The sequence below is a fragment of the Hippopotamus amphibius genome, chromosome 3 (genome assembly GCF_030028045.1).
Source record: "Hippopotamus amphibius kiboko isolate mHipAmp2 chromosome 3, mHipAmp2.hap2, whole genome shotgun sequence".
In the NCBI taxonomy this organism is placed as follows: domain Eukaryota; kingdom Metazoa; phylum Chordata; class Mammalia; order Artiodactyla; family Hippopotamidae; genus Hippopotamus; species Hippopotamus amphibius.
Genome location: NC_080188.1, coordinates 167,771,692 through 167,797,476, shown reverse-complemented (window position 1 = coordinate 167,797,476; position 25,785 = coordinate 167,771,692). Strand labels below are relative to the sequence as shown.

At 40.3% G+C, this 25,785-nt stretch overlaps 1 protein-coding gene across 1 annotated transcript in view; it reads left to right on the top strand.

The window, feature by feature from the left end:
* Positions 1-360: 360 nt before the first annotated feature.
* The window catches only part of LAMC1 (laminin subunit gamma 1), a 122,875-nt gene continuing 97,450 nt past the window's right edge, over positions 361-25,785 (top strand). The window contains exon 1 of the mRNA XM_057726731.1: positions 361-1,261. Coding sequence (XP_057582714.1) covers positions 364-1,261 — 898 coding nt within the window. The 5' untranslated portion in view covers positions 361-363. The remainder of the gene's footprint in view (positions 1,262-25,785) is intronic.

The following is a 25,785-nucleotide window of genomic DNA, read 5'->3' as shown; positions in this document are numbered from 1 at the left end:
GACGCAAGGACGGACACCTGGCGGGGCGGGGATCCTCGCTGCCGCGGCCAAGGCTTGGCGCAGGGCCCAAAGGCTGACTCCGAGCGCTCTCACCCCTCCGGCGTCGCCCCTTCAAGAGCCCCTCCGACACCCCCTCCCCCGATCCCGAGTCTTCCGGGGACCCAGCGCCAGGGGACCCCGGCGTCCACCTCCCGGCCGGGCGCTGGCCCTCCGCGGCCTCCCCTTGCCTCCCGGCATGCACCGCCCCGCCGCCCCTCCCTCCGCGCTCCTCGCCGCCCCTCCCGCTCCCCAGCTCCCCGCCCACCCCTCGCGCCCCTCGAGGCCCCTCCCCCGCCGATCGCGCGCCGCGGGCTCGAGCGCGAGATGCCGCCGCCGCCGCCGCCGCGAGTCGCCGAGGCGGACGCGCGGTCCACGGCGCGCGGAGAGCGGGGGAGCAGCTACGGGGGCCGCGGGAGCTCCTGCGAGGACGCCGGGGTTGGGCTTTCTCCGCGGCCAGACGCCACCCCACCCCGCCGACCCCACCCCCCGCGCCTTCCTCCCCGGGGGCGCGCGCTCGGGGGCGCGCTCGGAAGTCGGGGGTCGGCGGCCAGTGCCGGCGGCGTCCCGGGTGGGAGAGGGAGGCGCGGAGGCGGCGCGCCGGGCAGCGGTCGGCCGGCCGCGCAGTTCTCGCAGGGGCCGCCCACCCGCGCGTCTCTGCGCCGCGAGCCGCCGCCGCCGGCCGTCAGGAGAGTCCGGCCACCGGGCGCCGAGGCTCAGCCGGCGGAGCGGCCTCCGAGGGACGCCGCTGGGCGAGAGGAGCGCGCCCGCGCCCTCGCCTTTGCCGTGGCCCAGCGCGCGGGCGGCGCGATGAGGGGCAGCGAACGGGCCACGCCGGCGCTGCGGCCGCGGGGCCGCCTCTGGCCGCTGCTGGCGGTGCTGGCGGCCGCGGCGGCCGGCTGCGCCCGGGCAGCCATGGACGAGTGCACGGACGAGGGCGGGCGGTCGCAGCGCTGCATGCCCGAGTTCGTCAACGCCGCCTTCAACGTGACCGTGGTGGCCACCAACACGTGCGGGACTCCGCCCGAGGAGTACTGTGTGCAGACCGGGGTGACCGGGGTCACCAAGTCCTGTCACCTGTGCGACGCCGGGCAGCCCCACCTGCAGCACGGGGCAGCCTTCCTGACCGACTACAACAACCAGGCCGACACCACCTGGTGGCAGAGCCAGACCATGCTGGCCGGGGTGCAGTACCCCAACTCCATCAACCTCACGCTGCACCTGGGTAAGCGGTGACAGCCCCGTCCCCTGCTGCTGCTCTTTCGCAGCGCAGCTCCCGGGCCACTTCCACCCCCTGGGCCGGCCTGCGGGGACCACACAGCCGCGTGTCTGTTCTCTGCTCCCCCAGCGTGGGCCACACAGAAATTCTCTTCTCCGACTTATAAACTGGATCCAGCACTTAACATCCGGGAGCCAGGATGCTTCCCGCCAGCATCTCTGCTGTCCTGTTCTATCAGTAACTTAGCCGGACTTTCGCTCCCTTGATTATTTGCCATTTCGGCCGTTTTGATCCCTCTTTCCTGGAGCGTTAATCAGAAACCCCCATCCTCGCGTGTCCGCCTTGAGCACTCTTACCTTGTTTAAAAGTCTTTCTCTCCAGGATTGAGGGTGATTGCTGTTTAAGCTGGAGAGGAAAGGGTCTAAGTGAAGGGGGTTTGAGGGGAGCAAATGCCTTTCCTACCGCTATTGCCTATACGTAATTAAAATAGAAGTTCACTTTTAAAGTTATTGTTCTTTAAAGTTGTTCAGCTTTAATTAAGGGCCGCAGAGCGCTTTCACTGCTAATCCTGGTACAGGGAAAACAAAAGGAAGTATCTGCGCTCACTGTAATTGTTGGGTACAGTTTTGTCCCTGAGTAAAAAGGCTCTCTCTCTCCTGTCTTTCCTTTTGCTTTGATTCAAAGCAAGTGTAGAAGCATGTGTAAGTGACCTTTCAGAAATCAGGAAAGGGATGTATAGAAAACTTCATTGCTGGGTGGTGGACGAGGATGAACGTGTTTATCCCAAAGTATTACAAATCATGTTTGATCTGGGTCAGTTTTTCTTCTTTATTGAAATATACAAACAAGCAGAGTGATTCATTATTGCGTTTAACAGAGTAACATGCGTGTGAGAAACTGGCATTTGACGTGTAGAGCTTCAATCCCCGTTGCATTGAAAGACATGATTTTACTGGTAGAAGGTAGTAATGAACTTCCAGAGAGAACAGGGTGCCAAGCCATTCTTCTGTCAAAGCAGGATAATTCTATAAGGCTGGTAACATTATGTGGGGAATCTTTGAAAGGAACTTTTGGTAAGCACATAGTTCCTTTGGTCGTGGTTTCGAATTTTTCTTTCCCCTTCTCTCTCTTACATTAAGTTTTATGTAAGTGTCAAGATTCCAGAGAAAGTACTTTGAAAAGTGGAGTTAAATTACTGTGTGTGCAGTGTTTTAGAAAAGCAGTATTTAGCACCTTCGTAGTAAATATCATTTTATTTGTAGGCAAGTCATTAGGAAGATGAAACTTTTCAAAAATAAGTTCATAAACTGGAATTCTAAGGCATCTGTTTTTCAGAGTTGGAAGAAATAAACCAGGTTCAGTTTTTCAAAGGTATTGGAAACATGGAACTGAGCAGTATCTTGGAACAGGTGCCTATCTAAAGATTCTGCAAGAGACCTAGGACCTCCTAAGGCTTAGTGGGGATGTTCTTTTGTTCTTTTCTCCTGTTATATTTTTAAACCTGGCCAAGATTATTTTTGAAATTTTTATCCAATTATTAAAATTTTTTTTGTCTTATTAAAGCTTCTGTGTTGAATTTTGAATGCCCACAAAGTCTTATTTTATCTATTTTTAAATATTAAAAATTTCAAAGCAAAAGCACAGCCTTGATGTCTGAGATTCAATTGAAAATTTCTGAATGAGAATCTCTTGTTTGGGTCAAGATAGGGCTGTCAGCCTGGACCTTCTGAATTTCCTGCTGGGAGCACTATGTAGCAAAAGGTTATTTCAGGTGATGGTAGAGGAAGGTAGATTACTCAGTGATTACTTCTCTGTTACAAAGATAATATGTTAGGTAAGATAGTATCTGTCAAGTTAGGCTGCTACCACTGGTAGGCCGATATTTGAGCTTTGGGTCCGAGTGATTAAAGCTCAAAAGACTTTTTACTCTGAAAATGTTGTATATGCTTGAACTTGTTTTGCTGAAAAATTCTTCAGTTTTTGACAATATTCTTGCTCAGTGAAGTTCATAAAACTATAGATTTAAAACTTCTAAGTAAATAAAAGTTATTTAAAATGGTTTTTATACAAGTATCGTACTGTAAAAACATTTACACTTTTTAGGTAGACAATTTATAAAAACTTGACTAGAATATATTGTACTTGTTCTTGGATCAGAAATGCTGTCCTGGAGGATATGGTGTGTGGTGAGAAGATGGGGAAGGGGAGGGAGATTTGTGTGTAGTGGGATTGATGTCCCAATCTCTCGCTCTCTCTGCCTCAGCCCTCTCTTTTTTAATGACAAGGATATAGGTATTCGTGCATGTTATGATCTACAGCTCATGGCAGATAGGCAGGGCTTTATGTATCACTGTGTGTTTTGATGTTCAGCATATTCACTCCCTAATTCGTTACTGCATGGGTTCTAGCTAACTAATTATTTCCCATGAATTCAAGGACCATGACTGTTTGTGCATCTATTAAAGCTCCCATCCAGTTCAAATTTCACATACCCTTAAACAAGTGATGCATATTGTGCTTTGCCCTCCCAGAGCATGTGAAACTCGAAGGGAGCAGTGTGAAAGAACTGGGTCTAGCCACCGCTTTTCTAGCCTTCCTTTTGATGTTGAACTTTAAGCACAGTAAACGTTAAAATAAGCAAAGTCAGATCACACTTAAGTAGTCACAAGAGATATACATATTTTGCCAGTGATCCTAAGTCATTTTTATTATTGCGAAAGTAAAACATGACATAGTGAATTAAAACAGTACAATGGCTAGTGAGTCTCTCCATCTCTAGTTTCTAAGTTGCCCTAGAGACTGTTGCTAACAATTGCTTATGTAATCTTCCAGAAACTTTTTATGCATACACATGTATGTATAAAATTACACAATCATTTTAGCTGATACCTTTTTTGGGGGGGGAGGGGAGGCATGTTTTAACAGATGGCAAGTACAAATTAGATGATTGTACTTTTATCATCACCTGTACAAAAGCCAGGACAATCAGCATTGATTCTGAAAGCAGTCGTGTCTTAAGTACCATATACAGTAATCCAGGGTGCAGGGTGCAATGTATCCTTAGCTATAATGAGTTAAAGTTGCTGTGGGAATCAGAACTGCATTTTCTGCTTATTGTGCAGAGAAATCTCAGCAAGACACCCTTTTCTAAAAAGAAGTTTTTCTTATTTTGCCTTCCACTTCTGGATCTTCTCTCCTAACTTCTGTGTGGATTACTCAACTGCTTTTTAAAAGTTTGGCTTTTATGTTTTATAAACGTTATAATAAGTTTTACCCTTATCAGCGGAGCAGTTGATAGTAAGATTGTAGCTGAGGATTAGCCTTTTATTAAACAACCCCTTTAATTAACTTGATAGTCATTGCGGATGAAAACTTGGCAGACTGGGTCTTGATCTTGGAGGAAGGTAGCTTCCCCTCTTTCTAAAAGCAATTAGATTAAGGAAGAGAATGCTTATAAAACCAACTCAATCAAAGTTTATATGGAACTCTTAAAATTTACACCACGATCAGATTGGTGTCCAAGCTCCTTATAAGCTTTAGGAATGAACAGTGATTAAAGGATGCTTTTAAGCTGCATCTAAATATCATTTTTTGTGTGTCTAAATCAGGATAATTGCTATATAAGGATATTACATTTTATTCTGTTTGGTCCTCTTAGTATATATTTAACATGAAACAAACAGCAAAATTTTTTCCCTAGGAAAATCTTTGCAAGGTAGGTTCTGACTCTGTCAGTACTCTGGTGACTTCACTGTGGTATTTGTGCACCCTGAGGGGACACTATTTAAGTTTGTCTCACAAAGGCCTGTTTTACATTTTGCAGGTTTCAACTTGATAAGTTAAGGAGCTCTTCTTTAATGGCCAGCAATTGGTGAACACAGTTTTATAAAGTTGCTGTTGGCTGTTTTCCTGTTCTACAATTCACTGCTTTTTCCGTAAATACTTTCTTCATGTTTCTAAAGTATTCAGAAAAACAGTTTACACATTAGGAGAGAATTTGGAACTATAAGCTCCCCTGCCCCCATTATTTTGTTATTGGCTACATTTGTGGGAGGGATAAAGTTTGATTATTTCAATTCTAAATCCTTTTAGGAAGTTGGATATGCCTTTTGCTATGCACTCCTTCCCCTGTGCATACATTCTCATGTTACTCCCAAATATTTTGCAAACATATTTTAAATACCTACTAAATACATGGTGCAGTACCTCACAGAAAGGTGTAGAAGACTGAAGGTCCATTCTTAAGAAGTTTATACTGTTAGATGAAATTTTCATACCCAGATGTAATGCCATTACAATAATAAATCAGGAGTGCCTTTATAATATTTTACAGTTTATAAAGCCTCCAATTTATCTCTGATTGGATTTTCATAACTCAGTGAGAGAAGGCAAAGATGAGGATCCTGAGGTTATGGTTTGCCAGGAATTTCGGTGGAGGTAGGTTTTTGACTCACTCTAACATACTAGCTCCTGCAACTCTTAGCTTCTCTAACAGATCTCTCAAAAGAATGACTAGTTTATTCCAGGGCAACTTTAAAATATCAATAGAAGTTCCTGTACATCTTGATTCAGAGATACCAGACTCCCTTGGTTTTCCTTCTCCCTCTGTTCCTTTTCACTTGTTTCTGGATTCCTTTTTTTTTTTTTTTTTTTTTTTTTTGTGCTACTCATTCTTCCGGAATGAACTCCTCTTAATCTCAAGGCTTCCCTTACTATTTGCAAATCAATAAATTCTAAATTTGTATCTTCAGGACCGCTTTTTCTCCATGTCGGGCATGGGCAGTTTGTGATGTCCAGAGGTGACGTCCAAAACTAAATTCACCCCTTATTGTCTTATCCAGTTCAAAGCAGTACCTTAATGAACAGCACTGCTGTTTAACCTTGAGGCTCTCAGCCAATCTTTTGCCAAGAACCATGCTTGATAGGCTTTCATCAGTAAAGATTACTCTATTTGGCCAGCAGATAGAATCCACTGCTAGGAGTCTGGGCAGCTGTAACTCCACCACTTTCTTTCTCACCCATCCTTACTCCAATTTGCCCAAGACTCCACTTTCACTTCCTGTATCTGGCCATAGGTGTCTTGGATCCTTATCTTTTTCTCTGCTTGACTGTAGCTCCCCTTGGAATTTCACCTCATTTATTGCAGCAACTTGCTAATGAATTGGTGGTCTTTCTTTCTCCAGTTTTGCTCTTTCTGTTCAGGCAGTCATCGCTTTGGACTCTGTGGTGGTTCTAAAATGCAAATCTGATGATATCATTTCCCAACTAAAAATTCTGCAGTGGTTCCTCAAGCCTTTAGGATAAAGTCCAGATGCCTTGGCATGGTGTATAAGGTCCTTTAGGATCTGGACCTTTTTAACCTCTAGGTCATCTTTTGTCATTTCATGTGATTAAAGGGCTGCTTCTTTGGTTTGGAACTTCTCCCAGGTGTCACCACCTTCAGGAATTCTTCCCCAGTTTCTTTCTCTCAACCCTTTACATCCCACTCCCTGGCCTGAGTTAGGTATCCCACTCACACCACCCTGTAGGCATCTACCACAGCACTTATCACATGATATTGTCTTGTTTCTTTACTTGTCTATCTCCACTTCTAGACCATGAGGTCTTTGAAGGCAAGGTCAGGGACTTAGTCATCTGTTTAGTTTAGTTGAATATAGCTAACGTTAGTCAATTGCTTGGTGTGCCTCAGCACCATACAGATTCCTGGGTGTATAATGAGTTATTGAACATTGCCCTGACCTCATAGAACTTGTGGCTTAGATGTGGACGCCTAGGTCTCTAGCCTGGGGGTAGGCAAACTATAGCCCACAGGCTAAATCCAGCCCTGGGCTGCCACCTATTTTTGTATGGGCCATGAGCTATTAAGAATGGTTTTTACATCTTTAATTGGTTGAAATATCAAAAGAAGAAAAATATTTTATGACCCGTGCAAATTATATGAAATTCAAATTTTAGTATCTGTAAAGTTCTGTTGGAACACAGTCACATTCATTTATTATCATATTGTCTGTGGCTGCTTTTGCTCTACAAAGGCAGAATTGAGTAATTGTGACAATATGTCATGGCCCACAAAGCCTAAAATGTTTACTGTTTGACCCTCTGCAGCACAAGTTTGGTGACCTCTGCTCTAGACTGATACGTTCAACTTATGAGTTCTTAGGTAAAAGGTGCACACACAGCAAACATTCACTGAGCTTACCATTTGGAGGGAGGCTGGAGGGTTTGTTTCTCCAGTGATTAACAATGTGCCTCGCATAGTGTTCAGTAAATATATGAAGAGTGAGTAAATAAGTGAATGCCTGAATTAGAAGTCCCCAGACACTACACATTAATTTACATTCTTCTCAGTAAAGCTTTTGAACCTGAGTTTATTTATTTTTATCAGTGCCATCTCTCCATTTTCTTGAGATGTATGCTACAGTGAATGTGGTACATGGTTGTTTTATTTCTGTAGCTTTATAAAAAAATACTAAGTTGGGTATGGAACTGATATGGAATTGAGATCTGTGTCTGTCCTTTTTTGGTGTAAAAATTAGGCTTTTATAAAATGATTTGAAGTCAGCTGGATAAATTTTATGAGTAAACTATCTGCCCAGGTTTGACACTCACATGTGAATATGTTTCTGAAATTTTAATGCTAATGTTGTGTGTTTTTTCTTTAAAAATGGACATAAATTTTATTTTAAAATATATATTCACATGTCTGTTGTTGAAATAGACTCTAAGAGGGTATTATCAAGCATTTGTGGGGAAGGGTTGCAGTGAAATGTCTTACTTGCTTATTGTGTGTGGCATCATTTTTAGTTTATTTAATTCATTATGCATACAATTAGAAGACAGGCATACTGAGGTATGCCATCTCTGCAGGACAGTGAAGACCCACATTAAAGTGCTTAGACAGATGAGTAATGACCACTTATTTGTCTAGAGTTAACAGGCGGCAGAACCACCAGATGCGTCTTTCCTTGTTTCCAGCTGTACTTAATTGACAGCTCTACTGCTGTTCTGTTTGAGTTTTAGGGGAAAGTGTCAAAGTTTAGAACAGAGCTGTTTATTTTTACCGTCCAAAATTCCAGAGAAGATTTTTGAAAATAAGGGATTAATCTGTCCCTTATCTTAAATTGTCAGTTTCAAAGGATAAAATTTCAAGATGACCGTGTGCTGGTTCTGTTACTTTGCCTAAGTTTCTTGTTCTGAGATTTGTAAGAGGGCCTTGCTAAAATTTGCAAGCATCTCCCTTTTTTGTAAAATGATAAAGTTAGATGTTTGCTCGTTTGGGCCTAAAATGGACAGCTTGCTCAAAGGGGTTAGCAGAAAACTCGTTTATAGAAATGTCGCTGAGGTTTTAGAATATTGTGCCAGACTGTGGTGTGACACTAATTTAGTGCATCTGCTTTTCTTTCCATGGGCTCTTCCAGGGGGCCAGCCTAAAATAACTGGGTCCAGCCAGCCTGGTGCCCTGTGCAGCTACATATTCATGAGATAAAATAAAACAGACTTATCTCTTTCTTAGACAGTGGTGCTCTCAGATCTCTTGTGGCAAGGCTGGGAGATGAATTAGGGGATGTATGTTATTTCTTTCAAAACTTCAGGAGTTATATTGCCGCAGCTGCCTTCTTTTACTCTTTGTTTCCAAGTGCACCGCTGCTTCCTATTATATCGCAGTCAACATTGGATTTTTGCTGTATCATCTTTTTTTTTTTTTAAATTTTTTGTTACTTTATCTTTTTGCTTTGGAAGTTTTTGAAAATAAGAATTCAGAATCAGCCTCCTTCATTTTTTTTTTTTTTTTTAAACTTCTTAAAGTCAAAAATACGGGTGGTCTTGTATAGAGTTAGGCACTCAGTGAATTTTGTTCATGGTGGTAAATCACGTTGTACGTGAAGGTTCCTGCTAACCAGAGTGATTGCCCATCCATGGCACTGACTGCAGAGATGCCTGTCAGTGTTTTCAGAAACACAGCTAATAATCCGTCTTTTTTTTTTTTTTTCCTCCTTTATAGTTCTCACTTTACGTTCTATATCTTGACCTGCATGGAGGTTACATAGGTGTATGCATATGTACAGATTCAGAGCTGTACCTTTATTTTATTTATTTTTTATACATCTTTACTGGAGTATAATTGCTTTACAATGTTGTGTTAGTTTCTGCTGTACAACAAAGTGAATCAGCTATATGTATTCACATGTCCCCACATCCCCTCCCTCTTGAGCTTCCCTATCCCACCCTCCCTATCCCACCCCTCTAGGTCATCACAAAGCACTGAGCTGATCTCCCTGTGCTATGCAGCAGCTTTCCACTAGCTACTCATTTTACATTTGGTAGTGTATATATGTCAGTGCTACTCTCTCACTATGTCCCAAGAGTTGTACATTTAATATTTGTGTACTTCGTTGTAAGTAAATTATTTTTCAAATTAGAAAAAAAGAGTTAAGAAATGTTTCAACCTATTAAAATAAAAAAATAAATAGGTGATTTTGTTAGTTGGGGGTATGATTTTGGTTTAAAATAGAAGAGCACAGAATCTGAGACTTAATCATCTAAGCTCTATTTCTGTTACCATCTTTCTACCCTGCCAGCAGTTGCTGGCATTAATAGGCATTAAGAAATGTCTTTTGAGTGAAGAGACAAAACAAGCCAACCAGCTGATTTTCATTGAGGTATCAGCTGATTTTCATTGAAGTACCTACAGAGTGCATTCAGAAAAGCATTCAGGTGAGCTTCATGGTAAGTCTCAGGAAGTGGAGTGTGGGCAGGCATGCAGGAAGGGCCCTTCTCTTTGCTCTTCCCATGACTACCTTTAACCAGGTAATGGATTTGGTTGGTGCTTGGTGGTTTGAAGAGGTAAAATGGTAAGTTTGTGCTTTGGGGGGCTGATTTAGAGAGTTCTGGAAGAATGTCCCTGTGGCATGTGATTTTGTTACAATGTTTTTTATAAAACTTGTTACTTAATTTCTACAGTGAACAGGAAATGTTCCACTAATTACGTGAAATGTGTAATGTGAAGACCCCATCTTCCTTCCTTCCACATACTCTAGGTAAGGCTTCTTCTCATTGAGCCTTTTAGAAATAATAAGTCTGAAGCTTGGATTGTGTGGCTTTCTTAGAGAAGTATATGAAATCTTGTGAAGTATTTCCAACTAAGTGAAAAGACTTACCCTCTCAAAATGAGATGAGCCTATTTGATTGTGATTTTAATTAGTGGACAACGTTCTTTAGTAAATAAGAAAATTCCTATTTTCTTGCTGAAGAAATTCTTTTATGGGCATTGTGATACTGGATGTGTAGGTAATATTGTTGAAACACTTTCTTTATCCTCAGGTGATCATTAATGTGTTTTGAGGGGATAAGACAAAAATATTCAGGTACAGGAAATCAGTGGGAAAATATAAACACAGTAAAAAATAATTCAGTTGAAACTTTTTAAAGTGCTGAGGGAATACCTGCGAAGCACTTTGAAGAGTGTGGATGGCAGTTAAGCAGGAAAAGCTTCTTGGGTCTTGAAGAAGAGTGGTGGACATGAATGGAGGTGATCCAGGGAGGGTGATTTGTTTGAATAAAGGTCTAAGAGTAACCAGATAATGGTGAAGGCGTTGTTTGCTTTTCATGGGGTTGTAAAGACTTGGAGGATGGGTTCTGAGATGAGGATCGTGAAAACTGGGCGACAAAAGAAAGTAAATTTCCTTTCATTGAGCACCCTTTGGTTGCCTTTTTGAATCTTTAAAACAGTCTTGAGAACTACCGTTACCTTTGTGGATAGTAATAGGACTGGTGACTGCTCTGAGGTAGGACAGGTTGAGTTTAGGTTGGAATTCAGACCTGTTGTGGATTATGCGCTTGCCACTCTGCCATGTTAGAACAAGCCTGGTAAGTGATGGAGAGCTGTAGAGGACCTTTAATTGGGAAGTGAAATGAGAGTATACCAAACCAAAGGATTGAGCCTGGTTTCTCTGACAGACCTCTGCTTGAGCTCTGGATTTGGATTGCTTCTTTTAAAAGGGTCTTTGCCCTTATTTGTGAAGGATGGAGGGTTGTTAGCAATGGGAAAATACTAGGTTTTGGATACTTAAACTAGTTTTATATTTAGCTTTTAACTCTTCTAGGAATTTCTAAGGAATTTATTGAATTTCAGAATGAGATTCTGTGTTTTGTCAGTGTCTACTGATAGGAAAAGTGTACCACATACCCTGTTTCCTGAAGGGGTGGTCAGGGGAATGCCACCTTATCTCCTTTCTACCTAATCCATGACTCCTTTCTGGTTGTTGAGAATGGCTGAGTTAGTTCAGTTGCTTACTTTATCTGACATCCTTAAAGATAAGGCTGTCAGGGCCATCTCCAGGTTCTCTTTCATTTCCTCTCTTTCAAGTAAATTCTAACACTTACTTGGTGGCTTTTTTGTTCAAGGTTGCTAACTGAATAGGTCTAACCACCTTTTATTGATTGATAAATAACTACTGTGGTCCTAGGAGATTTTTTTGTCACTTTTTCATCTTTCAGGCTCAGAAGTGACTCCTTTCACCTTGATTTCTGTATGTATTAGTTTGTAAATCTACGACTCTATCTTATCTGTGTATCTATCTATCATTCAGTCTTTATCTCCTTAGTTTTCCCAGAGCATTCCTGAGCTGAGGTTCAGTCAGGGGACTCAGAGATATCTTACAATTTTAAAAAAACTTTTTTATTTATTTTTTTTTGCTTCCTCTCTGAAGAAGGGGGTTGTATTTCCCACTTAGATTTTGTATTTTGGATTTCTCCCCCACTACATACTACCTCCACTTCTACAACTCAAGATTGAGTATTATTGAATCACAGTCCTGCTTTCTCTGCTTTCTTTACAGACCTGCTTTGTACACATTGCATTTCTGTGATACATGTGGTTACATCATCACATCCTAGTGACTGATGATTTTTAAATTCACATGCTCAATTTTATTTCTTATGGGAAGAATGGCACCCATTGCTACATTTGAGGCTGAGTATTGGGCTTAAAATGCCTCTACCCCTTTTGCCAATTGGTAAAATACAGAAGCATAAATATTTCTTAAGGACTTTTTCGTCAACTCTCTTCAAAGAGAATAAAAGGATCTTAAGTATTTCCAAGAGAAGAGCGTCACAGTTTTTGAAAAGGGGGTCATGACAGCTTGATGAAAATGAGTTGAACAGCTTTTCTTGAGCTTTCAGTTCATTGGCAGGGACTGGGAAGTGAGTTTTCCTGCTCTGGCAGCACAAATCCTGATTAGAGGCAGGAATGGTCTGCACAGATGTTCTCAAAATCTGAGGTCATCTTATTATCAGAAACTATTAAGGAATAAGTTATAGTAGCTTGGCAATATAAAATGATTAGATCTAGAATGGGTTTTGTTTTCTGACCCTATCCTGTGCATTGAGACCTTTAATTTTCTGCAGTGTTGGCATCTCTGGACTTTTGAATATGTGGCTTACTAGAATAGTTTTGAAGTTGGAAAGAAACTTAGGAAAGTTTAAGCTGTAAAAATTATGTTTTAGGGATGGGTCCTGGTTTGCTTTACTTAATCTCTTACCAAAGAAGTTAGGCGTAGTTGCCTTGGTTTAGCAGTTTCTGCGCTTTGGTGTTGCTGTTCCTTCCCTAGTGGTTCCTTCTCCCATGGATCTTATTCTGATAGGACTGATGACTTCTCCTGTTGTTTTGCTGTCACTAAGTTTTTAGATAATTATTATTATTTAAATGCCAGATCATGATCTGGTAGAGATGAGCATCCTGATGTTTTCATTGAAGTTGTGTTCTTTTTGGATGTGGAAAGAAACACGAGGCTAAAGGTGAACATTGTGGGGGGAGAGACAATTGGAAACCAAAAGAGCAATTGTATACTTTAATTGCTTTGGTCATGTGGCTGCCCCTTCATGGTAAAGGGGTCATGTTCTGTGGGGTTGAGCGTTTAGGATTAACTTTCAGAGTGGCTCTATGCATAGCTGTAAATTTATAGTGAGTATTTCAGATAAGTTCATGGGATAGAAAGTCTATTGAATACCAAATTCTCACAACAGATTATGAAAGTTTGTGGGGCCATCTGTAATGCAGCTGTAATAAAATTTGTTTACTTTATCAGGATTGCTTTAAGGGCTCAAGCTGGTTTGTTTACTGCTGTTTTCAGCTTTTTTGCTGCTTGCCAGGAAAGAAGTTAGCATCAACTCCAAGATGCAATTGGAATCATTCAGTTTTGTGGCCATTCTGATAAAGCTTTGGTTTTATACTGATGCCCACTTTAAAGTTCTTCTATCCTGGCACAAAATATGGATGGTAAATCTAGGGTATCAGAAGTGGACTGATTCTGGAAATTAGCATACTTTCCAGGTATTTGGAGAATGTAGACTTGTTTTCTGTGCTGCTTTTTGTGTGTTCTGTGTGTATCTGTATCTGTGCTTTCCTGTGTTTTTATAGGAAAGCCTCTTGGGGAAGGGGGGAATCTGCTTTTTTGGATTGGGAAAGAAAAGAAGTATTATTATGATTATTATTATTGGTGAAACCTTTGAGTTGGTAGTGCCATTTCTGTGAGAGAAGGAAGAGGCAGCTTTATTCCCATGAGGGAGACTGTTAGGAAGCTGGTGTTGGGGTGAGACTCTGTGGAAGTAACTAAAAAGACTTCTTCACATCTCTAGTGATTTTCAGTTATGAAATGGGCCACTAATGCTCTGAATCAGCAGCCTTTTCACCATGCCTGACTAAATAGACTTTGTTTTTGAAATTCACAGCAGTGTCTAGATCCCTGCTGTCTTTTTGTCCATCCTGCTAACACACAGCTGTTTTTGTTCATACATCATTTTGTGTTCAACTGCCTGGTTCCTTCCTTAGGTCCCTTTTATGGTGAATAATGGATACATGGGAGTTTGAACACTCCCATGTGTCCATTATTCCTGTGGTTATTCAAACAGGAAGTCTCGAGGAAGCACAGTAATCTTGTCAGAGGAACAAAAGGTGGAAGGGGAAAGGCCATTTATGATTTTAGGCTTAAAACATCTCCAGGGAAACATCTGACAATTTCTGAGATATGGACATTCTTCAGTTTACAAAAAGGATGGTTTATTTGGAACTTGTTTCATTTTTTTTCAAACATTTGGAGTGTTACTCCCAAATCCATAACATAGAAATGGAGATGAAAAAAGAAGCAATGTGGCATTATTGGCATTAAGAATAGGAAGGAAGCTCTGTGGGTCTTGGAAAGAAAGTGCGACAACTAATCTTTACCAGAGACAACAATGAGGCTGTACACAGGAACAAACAAATAGGTTGGATTTGACAGGGACTGTGGGAGCTGATAGAATTGGATTGGATTAAAAGATGATTTCATACAGAGCCTATGATTATTGAGCACTGGAAGAACATGAGATAAAGAAGAATGCGAGTTGTACATAAAAAGCATGTAGTCTAGTGGGAGAGCAAGCATGTGTATATAACAAATACACTCTGAGACAAAATATAAAGTGCTATAAAAAGAAGGATAAAAATTCCACATGACTACAAAGAGCTGATTGTAGCTGATCAAGATAAATGACTTCCCAGAACATTTATCTGGTGGCTTTTTCAGATTCCTACCAACCTTGGGATTCTTTGATTATATGATGGAGGACTTGTTAGAACTAGTCAAATAAATCCTGATTTTAGATTTAAAAATGAAAATTGAATCTGGAAGTTAAAGAAAAGGGTAGCTCTGCATTGACAGCAGTTCATATTAAGCAAGTAGCGTGATGCAAATGCTAAAGAAAAGAATTCAGTTTTTGGCTTAATTAGTGGAAGCAATGGTATTCAAAGGAGTACTAGATATGTGTATTGTGTGATTGGAACTCTGCCCTTAAGTTCCAGTCATAGTAAACATGTTCAGACAGCATGCGCGCTACATCTTCTTGATTCCTTACTTTGTTTATTTGATTACCTCCTAATTGTCCTTCAGAACTCATGGCAAATTTCAGTTTCTCTGGGAAGTTTTGATTTCTAATTCCTCCTGCCCCTCCATAGCATTTGCATCACCCTGCTTTGCTGTCATGTTGTTCAATGTCCGTACAGTCATTCATTTCTAAAAATCACTGAACGTATTGCATGCCTGTGATATAAGAGGTGCTAGATTGTATTGTTTTGTTTGCCCCATTAGACTGAATTCATTGAGGACAAGGTGAATTTATTGATTTCTTAATTCATTCATCTAACAAATATTTACTGAGTGCCTGTTATGTAAAAGGCACTGCAAAGTGCTGGAGATAAGACAGAGAGGAAGACCTAGAGCTTAACTTCTGGGTGAAAAGCATGCAGAGCAGAGGACCTGACCCAAAGAGGGTTCCATTGGCTTTTTTTTTTTACCGTGGCTTATATATTCCTACTGTATAGCATAATATCTTTCACGTAGTAGTAGTTGCTCAAAAGTTTGCTGAATGAATGAATTCCTATTTCTATGAGGCTACAGCCACAGAGTGCAGATGAGGGTGAGAAATGGCAGTTTTGTTTGGATTTTCCCAGGATGGAGTTTGCCTTTTCCATAGGGTTATTGAAATTGAACAGGCGGAGTGGGATGGCTAGTCCATGATGTAGCTTCCTTGCTAGTGTTGTTAGGTAAAAACTAAGCCTTAGTAATAAAGAGCCCCAACAATGAAGTAGTTCAAGAAAACAGAGGTTTCTGGGACTTCCCCGGTGGTGCAATGTTTAAGAATCTGCCTGCCAATGCAGGGGACATGGGCTCGATCCCTGGTCTGGAAAGATCCCACATGTCTCGGAGCAACTAAGCCCATGCGCCACAATTACTGAGCCTGTGTTCTAGAGCCCGAGCTGCAACTGTTGAGCCCTTGAGCCACAACTACTGAAGCCTGCACGCCTACAGCCCGTGCTCCACAACAAGAGAAGCCACCACACTGAGAAGCCCACGCACTGCAATGAAGAGTAGCCTCCGCTCACCAGAACTAGAGAAACCCCACGTGCAGTAACGAAGACCCAATGCAGCCAATAAATAAGTTAATTAATTAAAAAAAAAAGAAACACAGAGGTTTCTCTTCCATATGATAGTCCTGAGTGAGTAGCAAGGTAGCTCTGATCCACATAGACGTTCTGGAGCCCAGGGTCCTTTCTGCTTTATGATCTGCCATCCCTTAGGGTGCTGTCCTCATGTGTGTGGGTGACAGGCACCTCTGTGTTCCAAATGGGAAGGTGCTGCTGAGGAGTGTATGCCTAATTCTCAAGACTGAGACCCAACAGAGGTCCACATCATTGTATCATCTGCCACTGGAGAGCACTCAGTCATCTGGCCACTCATATATGCAGTGGAAGCTGGGAAGCGTAGTCTGGCTGGGCAACCTTGGGTCCAACCACAAATCTGTTACAGTGACGGGGGGTTGGGGGACGGGGAGTGATTTTGGCAGATGACTGTGGCATGCCAACCCTCTACTCTGGTGTTGTGCCTGCCAGTTCCTGTGCTGGAGGATCCTCTCTTTCCTGAGTTTTGGTCTTCCTGAAATGCCTTCTTCAGAGGATTCCATTCTGTGGCTAGCAGTTTTAGGATGTGGATCTAGAAGAACTAGCAAACAAGCTCTCTGTAGACCTTCACACCCTAGGTCTTCAGGAGAAGAGCCTCTGAAGAAAAGGGTTGCACGCCTATCCTGCTCTTCTCAGTGTGCACCATTCTCAGTGTGCACTCCCTACCTTTGCACAATTCATTTTATTATGAGACTACCAGGTTTCATTCCCATGGTCCCCTCTTGACACTGAGATCTCACTGTATTAGTGTTGGGTACTTACACTGACCGGCTTTGTATCAGATTCATCTCAGAGGAGCACATCGTTGTAGGATCCTTGTCTTGATTTACTTAACAGTACTGATCATGTTTATCTTCAGTTGTGATGGATGAATCATGGCTGTTTTAAAACCCAGATGTGCTTCAGAAACAAAAACTCCAGAAGTAGTAAAACAGTGCCTATTGTTCGTACCACTTGAACATGCAGTCTTGTTCTGGAATATTTTTTAATGTGTATGTATCTTTTCCTTCAATATGAGGTGAGTTCATTGAGGGCAGGAGCTGAATTTTAACCATTAATTAGGTCAGAGACTTAGAGCCAGGTCCTTGACTTACAGAATCATAGTAAATATAGTAAAATCAGTGTGTATTATATAACACCTATAGGAGCCACCAGTCAAACACTTTACTTTCTCTGCAGTGAGAAGTATTCATACTTTTATGAATTAAAGGCTGAGTAAAGGCTATAAGGACCTCATACTAGTTCAAGTCATGTTTTATTGTCAGATATTGTGAAAATCCTCTGTTGTTTAGAATTTTTTGGATTTAAAACCACAGATAAATGATTATGGTCTGTATTACATTTGGTGATATGTTGTAGCACTTTTACAGATAGTGATAATGGAACTACTAAAGACTGTAAAAATTTGGCACGCAAAAGGCATTTGATAAGTTGATTATTATCTAAATAATTGAATAAAGTCCATTTAATAGGAACTTTTATTTCATTGAAAGGGTGAATTTTAACAGATATGTTTTAAGACTATTTGAGTGGATGGGTTATTAAATTATGGTAGGAGTATCTAGAATTCCAAATAGAGCATTAAAAAATGTTTCAAAGAAGTAGTTCTTTTTTTTTTTTTTTGATTGGTTTTTGTAGAAATGCAATTTTATCTCCAATGCCTATGTTAGGAACCTGGCTCCGTTAAAGCCATTTCATTCAAGATACTCTTTGAATCAGAAGTTAATTCTGATTTTCTTCTTGTTCTCAGAAGCACATGATTTCAGTGATGTCTGTGTCCTACTGTCTCCACACTTGAAACATCTCTATCTACCTACCTATCACAGCTTTTTTTCTTTCTGTCGAGTTGTTTTAAATCAATAATAAATCAGTGTCTCTAAGACTCTTTAAAGAATCAATTATGTTGAGAATGACTATATAAATGATTGCTTTTGCCTGTAGAGTTCTCTCAGCTTGGTTTTTGCTTTCTAAAAGATTGTGGTCTCCTTGAATTGACATCTCTTTTTTTTCTTTTCTTAGACTCATTGTCTTTATTTGCTCAGAGTCCTTTGCCGTCACCCTTTGTCTAAATATCTGTCATGTTGTCCTCTGTGCTTTATCATCCCAGTTCCTTTTGGAAGGAAATTGCCTTCTCTAAAAATTCTTTTCCACATTCTAGAAGTGTGAGACAGTAGTGCTTGTATCATTCATTGGTCTCTTGAGCCTACCACCTTGTTCTGTAACCTTTTAAATGTATACTTATTTTGTTTCTTCATATGAACTCATTGAGGGCAGGAGCTATGGCTCAGCCTCTTAGAGCTAGGTACTCAACTTGTGAAATCATAGGCATTTAAATATTCTTTGATTGTCTTGATGAATCAGAGTACTCAATTCTAAACTCATAGAGAAGCATAGGGCTAAATTCAACAAATATGGCCAGACTTTTTGGAAAAGTGTTTGGAAGAGGTGTGTTTACTGATCTTTGGAGAAAGTCCACAGAGCTGTTTTCACAAAATTTAAGACATCATCCTTGTTGTGGACAGTAATAATAGAAGACCAGTCTTTTTGTTCTTACGAACTTTCTTTTAAGAACCAAAAAAATAGCTGAGATCAACCATAATTTTGTTTCTTTTTAAGAAGCCTTGTGCTCCTTTCCAGGATCCACAATGCCAAGTTAAATACCTTTCTTTTTTTAGGAGAGCAGAGTTTCTCAGACTGAAACTTTGAGAATCTCTGTTTCGCTAAGGATAAAGTCTTATAAAGTTGGTGTTTAAATTCCTTCTTCATGTCATTTGAAGGTTATTACAGTGTAATACTTTTTTTTTAAGAACTTTTATTGAAATACAGTTAACAGACAATAAACAGCATATATTTAGAGTGTACAATTTGGTATCCCAATCTCCCAATTCATTCCCCCCAACCCTCCCCGCTTTCCCCACTTGGTGTCCATATGTTTGTTCTCTATATCTGTGTCTCTATTTCTGCCTTGCATTTCCTCTTTCATAGTTGTTAGCATTTGCCTTATGTATTGAGGTGCTCCTATTTTGGGTTCATATATATTTATAATTGTTCTCTCCACTTCTTGGATTGATCCCTTGATCTTTATGTAATGTCCTTTCTTGTCTCTTGTAACATTTTTTATTTTAAAGTCTATTTTATCTGTTATGAGTATCGCTACTCCAGCTTTCTTTTGATTTTCATTTGCATGGAATATCTTTTTCCATCCCCTCACTTTCAGTCTGTATGTGTCCCTAGGTCTGAAGTGGGTCTCTTGTAGACAGCATATATATGGGTCTTGTTTTTGTATCCATTCAGCCAGTCTGTGTCTTTTGGTTGGTGCATTTAGTCCATTTACATGCAAGGTAATTATCGGTATGTATGTTCCTAGTACCATTCTCTTAATTGTTTTGTTTTTGTTTCTGTAGGTCCTTTTCTTCTCTTATGTTTCCTGCTTAGAGAAGTTCCTTTAGCATTTGTTGTAGGGCTGGTTTGGTGGTGCTGAATTCTCTTAGCTGTTGCTTGTCTGTAAAGCTTTTGATTTCTCTGATGACTCTGAATGAGATCCTTGCTGGGTAGAGTATTCTTGGTTGTAGGTTCTTCCCTTTCATCACTTTAAATATATCATGCCACTCCCTTCTGGCTTGCAGAGTTTCTGCTGAGAAATCAGCTGTTAATCTTATGGGAGTTCCCTTGTATGTTATTTGTTGTTTTTCCCTTGTTGCTTTTAATAACTTTTCTCTGTCTTTAATTTTTGTCAACTTGACTGCTATATGTCTTGGCGTGTTTCTCCTTGGATTTATCCTGCCTGGGACTCTCTGCGCTTCCTGGACTTGGGTAGCTATTTCCGTTCCCATGTTAGGGAAGTTTTCAACTAGAATCTCTTCCAGTATTTTCTCGGGTCCTTTCTCTCTCTTGTCTCTTTCTGGGACGCCTATAACGCGAATGTTGGTGTGTTTAACATTGTCCCAGAGGTCTCTTAGGCTGTCTTCAGTTCTTTTCATTCTTTTTTCTTTATTCTTTTCCACATCAGTGATGATCACCATTCTGTCTTCCAGGTCACTTATTCGCCCTTCTGCCTCAGTTAATCTGCTGTTGTTTCATTCTAGTGTATTTGTCGTTTCAGTTATTGTGTTGCATGTCTCTGTTTGTTTGCTCTTTACTTCTTCTAGGTCTTTGGTAAACTTTTCGATCTTTGCATCCATTCTTTTTTCAAAGTCCTGGATCATCTTCACCATCATTATTCTGAATTCTTTTTCTGGAAGGGTGCCTATCTCCTTTTCATTTAGTTGTTTTTCTGGGTTTTTATCCTGTCCCTTCATCTGGTATGAAGTCCTCAGCTTTTTCATTTTCTCTGTCTTTCTCTGGCTCTGGTTTTCAGTTCCACAAGACGAAATACTGCTGATACTGCTTGATACTTATGTCTGCCCTCTTGTGGAGGAAGCTATCTAGGAGGCTCTTGTGTGCTTCCTAATGGGAGGGACTCTACAGTGTAATACTTCTTATAAATTCTTAATGCTAATTGCCAGTGAATCCAGGGAGTATTCCTCAAGGAGGAAATCCTGTTGTCACCTAGGCTAGTGGTCATCAAGTACTCACTGATAACAAATTGAATAATCTCTGGAGTTTTTTTGTGTTTTGTTTTGAAATACATATGGTCAGCTGTGGATTACTGTGAGGTGTTGTTTTGTACTTACAGGGAAATGCAGGATAAAATAGATGATTATGTTGTTTGTGCAGCAGTTATTCTGTTTTCAGGCACAGAAATTTAGAGTAGTAGTGAACACTTCTCTGTGATGTATTTGAGTAGCTCTAGGAGCATTTCTGCCTACCCTACCCACCCTAAGTATCCACTACCCTGGGTTTTATGTTTTATCCTTTTGCTTTTATTATTTATTTATTTATTATAAATTTATTTATTTATTTATTGGCTGTGTTGGGTCTGTTGCAGTGCGAGGGCTTCTCATTGAGGTGGCTTCTCTTGTTGCAGAGCACAGGCTCTAGACATGCGGGCTTCAGTAGTTGTGGTGCACGGGCTTAGTTGCTCCGAGGCACGTGGGATCTTCCCGGACCAGGGATCAAACTCGTGTCCCCTGCATTGGCAGGCAGATTCTCAACCACTGCGCCACCAAGGGAGTCCCTCCTCTTGCTTTTAAAAGAAAGTATTTTTATCATCTCTGGGCAATGTATTGCTTGTTTTTGAGCTTTATAAAAATGGTTTTACGTAGTCATCAGCAGCTTGCTCTACTCACTCAACACATTTCTAAGGCCTAGTTGTAATTCACTCACTTTCAGCCCTGTGTGGTTTTCTATTGTGATTATACTACAGCTAATTTATTGATTATTCTAATTTTGGGGGCTGTTTTGATGAATAGTGTTCTCTGAGCATTCTCACATGTGTCTCCTGATGCTTATGTGGGAGTCTCTCTAACTGGATTGCTGGATTGTAATGAGTGTCTTCATTTTCGTGAGATTATACAAATTGTTTTCCAGAGTGGTTATGCCTGTTTAGATGCTCACCAGCACTGTTAATAGACTGTTGATCCACATTTGATATTGTTAGAATTCTTAAGTTTTGCCCATTTGATGGTGTGAAATTATATCTCAGTCATTTTATTTATAAGGGTATCTTTTCATGTACTTATTGGTCTTTCATATTTCTTCTCCTGTAAAATGTGTCTTCATGTTTTTGCCCATTTATTGATTTGCTCATTTATTAATTTGTAGTATTCTTCCTGTATTCTTGATACTGATCCTCCATCAATTACGTGTTATCCATATCTTCTGCCAGTGTGTAATTTGTCTTTTTATAGTCTCTGTGATAGCTTTTGGACAGAATTTCTTAATTTTAACGTATAATTGATTTGTGTGTTGCCTTTATATCCTAGGGCAAGTCCTTTTCAAACTTATTCTTCTATTTTAGAAATATCCGGGCTGTCTTTGGGCCTTTTCTTTTACTCACAGATTTTAGAATGAGGTTGTCAGTTTCCTCAATAACCTGTATTTAGATCTTGATTGAAGTTGCATTGGCTTTATGCATACATTTGGGTTGAATTGACATCTTGACAATTTCAGGTCTTTCTATTCATGAGCGTAGTATAATTTAGGCTTTCTTTAATGAATTCCAGTAATGTTTTATAATTCTATCCGTGTGAACCTTGCCCTTTTTCTGTTAGAATTATTTCTGGGTACATTTTTTGTTGTTATTTTAACTTTTTTTTTCTAAATTACATTTTGTGCATCTTTTTTGCTGGCATACAAAAAGGTAACTGGTTTTTGTATATTGATCTTATACCCACTTGCTTAATTCTCTTATCAATTCTAATTACTTTAAACTCTTTTGGGTTTTATATGTAGACAGTCATCATCTGTAAATAATAACAGTTTTGTTTCTTCTTACTGACCCTTAACTCTTGTATTTATTTTTTCTTTTCTTTGTTGACTAGAACAATATACAAAGTTCCTGTGTAAACATTCCCCTTAAGTACTATGATTTTTACAAAGCTTTGCTAATTTGATAGATGAGAAATGTTTTTATTCTAGGTTTCATTTGTTTTGTAATTGTTGAGGCTATTTTTTATTCTGTTGCATAATATTTATTTCTGTAAACTGCCACACTTCTCCTTTTTTGGAAAGAGATGTGGTATTAATACAAAATCTTTTCAGCTTAGTTTCTAACTATTTTGCTATTTAACCACTTTAAGGAATATTTTGGCTATAGGTTACAGTGAATTAAAATAGCTCAAACTGGGAATTCCCCAACGGGCCAGTAGTTAGGACTCTGCGCTTTCACTGCCGAGGGCCTGAGTTCAATCCCTAGTCTGGGAACTAAGATTCTGCAAGCCGCATGGCACGGCAAAGGAAAAAAAACCAGCTCAAATTTAGTAATACATAGGTATCACTAACCTCTTTGGTAAAGTAGTTACCAAATTAGTTGTTATTTATACTGTTTGGCATGATAAGTAGTATTTTAGATAGTGAAAACTTTGCTACTTATAAAATTCACTGAAGACTTGATTAATACATTTGTTGCTGTAAGAAACAAAGCGAACTGTCTTAGCAGCAACTCCAGGAAGCACTGAGAAAGGGACCTGGGTTTTCATTTGTCTTCCTAACTGAATCACCCTTGACTTCAGAGTTTGATAAATTTCTCAAGCTCCTGAGATGTGTTAGGCCAGTCCTCATGGCTTTCCTATCATTAATGTGGGTCATATACTTTAAGCTCTTTTCCCCTCTTTAAAACTGTCTTAATACACTTTGAAACCTTCTTTATAATCTGAGAGGTGGATTGAATTTAGAAGTTTTGGAACAAAGAATGGTGAGTTTATGGGAATTTGTAGAACGATTGTCTTCTACAATGTAAAATGTGATAAATCTGGAGTTTTTCAAGTTCTTGGGATAGATAAGCCTCATGGATTCAATTGTAAACCCCAGAGAAGTAATCCTCAGAGGAGTGTGGTACTGTCCCTTTAGGGATATTTAGTGGACGGGAGGCAGAGGGGATGAACTGGGGAGGGGAGGCAGTCCCACACAGCAAAGAATTGCCCAAATCTTGGCCAGCTTTGTGATTTCTCATGGGACATTTATGCTATTAAAAAATCCAGTTATAAATATCTGAGCCTAGAACATAACTTTGTCTTTATACATAAACACAGTTTTTTTCCACATAACTTTATTATACATAATTTTCCATGAATACAACCGCCATGTAAATAAATAGTTTTTGAGCTTAGCAGGAGGAAAATCATTTCTCTGCCCACGGTGCCTCTCGTGGTGTTCAGGTCGCCCACTGGACACATGTGTAGATCACACTGTGTTTCTAGCACTCACAGGGTGATTCTATGTGCATATTTGTGTATTTGGCCTCTTTTTTCTAAAGTAGCAAATGTCAAGAAAAGTGTTGATCATATTCAGTTTAAATTTTGGAATTTGCTTTTACAGCTTTTCCTGCACATGAATAATTATCAACATGGCAATTCTGCCAACGTGTTTTTCCTTATGGAGCAATGAAATCATTCAGTGTCCACCGATACCTCTGCCCCGTCATTTTCTGTGTGTCTTGCACAGAGTGGCATCCAATCCTATTTTTAAAAATGCAAACTTGGGACTTCCCTGGCTGTCCAGTGGTTAAGAATCCGCACTTCCACTGCAGGGGGCATGGGTTCAATCTCTGGTCTGTAACTAAGATCCTGCATGCTGCGGGGTGGCACGGCCAATAAATTAGATAAATAAATAAGTAAATTTTTAAAAATGCAAACTTGTTATAAGTAAGTTGGTAAAAGTGTCTGATGGCTTTGTTATGCCTTCTAGTAGCAATTGAGCTTTTATCTATTGAAATGCATATGTTTCCTTTTAATTTCTGCTTTACATTATAGGTAGGGCTACACACACACACACACACACACACACACACACACACACACACACACAACCCCTCCCCTCAAACTTGGAATTTATATGTTGTAGATGATATAATTGATAGATTTCATTTTGGGATGGTGAAGGGAAGGCAGTACAAAATATTTCTTATAAACGGGGGCTGGAGTCTGTAGGCTTGAGAATCATCTTACAGCAATTCATCTCACACAGGTAGTCTTCTAACTAGTCTCCTGCCTCCAGATTTTCTCTCCTGTCTCTAAATACCAGCTGTTACTTCCTCAAGTGCTATCTTGTACTACATTTTTGGCGTATATATTTTCTCACCAGTTGGAGACATTGATAGGCAGGGACTGTATCTTAGATTTCTTTGCATCTCTAGCATTAATATAGTTCTTTATGCCTAATGTATACTCCAGAAGTATTTGCTGATATTTTAAATCTTCTTTTCCCCCATTGTAATAGAAACTGAATTTGGAGAAAGTTCTTCATGCTTCCTTACTAACTCTTTTTTGTTGTTGTTATTTTTGTTTTTTTAATCAAAAAATTTTTTTATTGTGGTACCATTGTTTTATTATATAAGTTTTATATGTACAACATTACTTTTCCACTTCTGTATACCCTACAGTGTGCTCACTACCGAAAATTTAGTTTCCATCCATCTAAGTGTTTCAGTCTTAAACTCTGAGTAGTAGCATCTGAGTGTGTCTGGTGCTTTGGAAATTCTCTTTCCTTCTCTCCTTTTAATGTGAGGTAGTCAAATGAATTTTTCCTCACCCAAGTTTTAAAATTCCCAGTCTTGGGTAGTTAGCAAATCATGGCTGCCTAAGATGCAGCTCTGATTTTGGTGGTTAGGATGGATTAAAGATGAGCGTGAGTGCTTTGACACTCCTCCCTTTGCATGTGGGCTGGTCTGTGACTGCTTTGACCAGTAGTGGGATAGCAGATGTGGTGATATGCCAGTTCCAGGCTTAGCCTTTGAGAAGAGTGGTGGCTTCTACCTTGGTATCCTGGAACCTGAGCCGCCATGGAGAAGTCTGACTGTACTAAAGCTGCGGAGCTTGAGAGGACATGGGTGGACCCTCTGGTGGGTATTCTCAGCAGTGTCCGGCCTTGCATCCATCCCCGCCAAGGCACCAGGCATAACCAGCCCAGCTGAATACTATGGAGTGACTTCAGTCAGTGC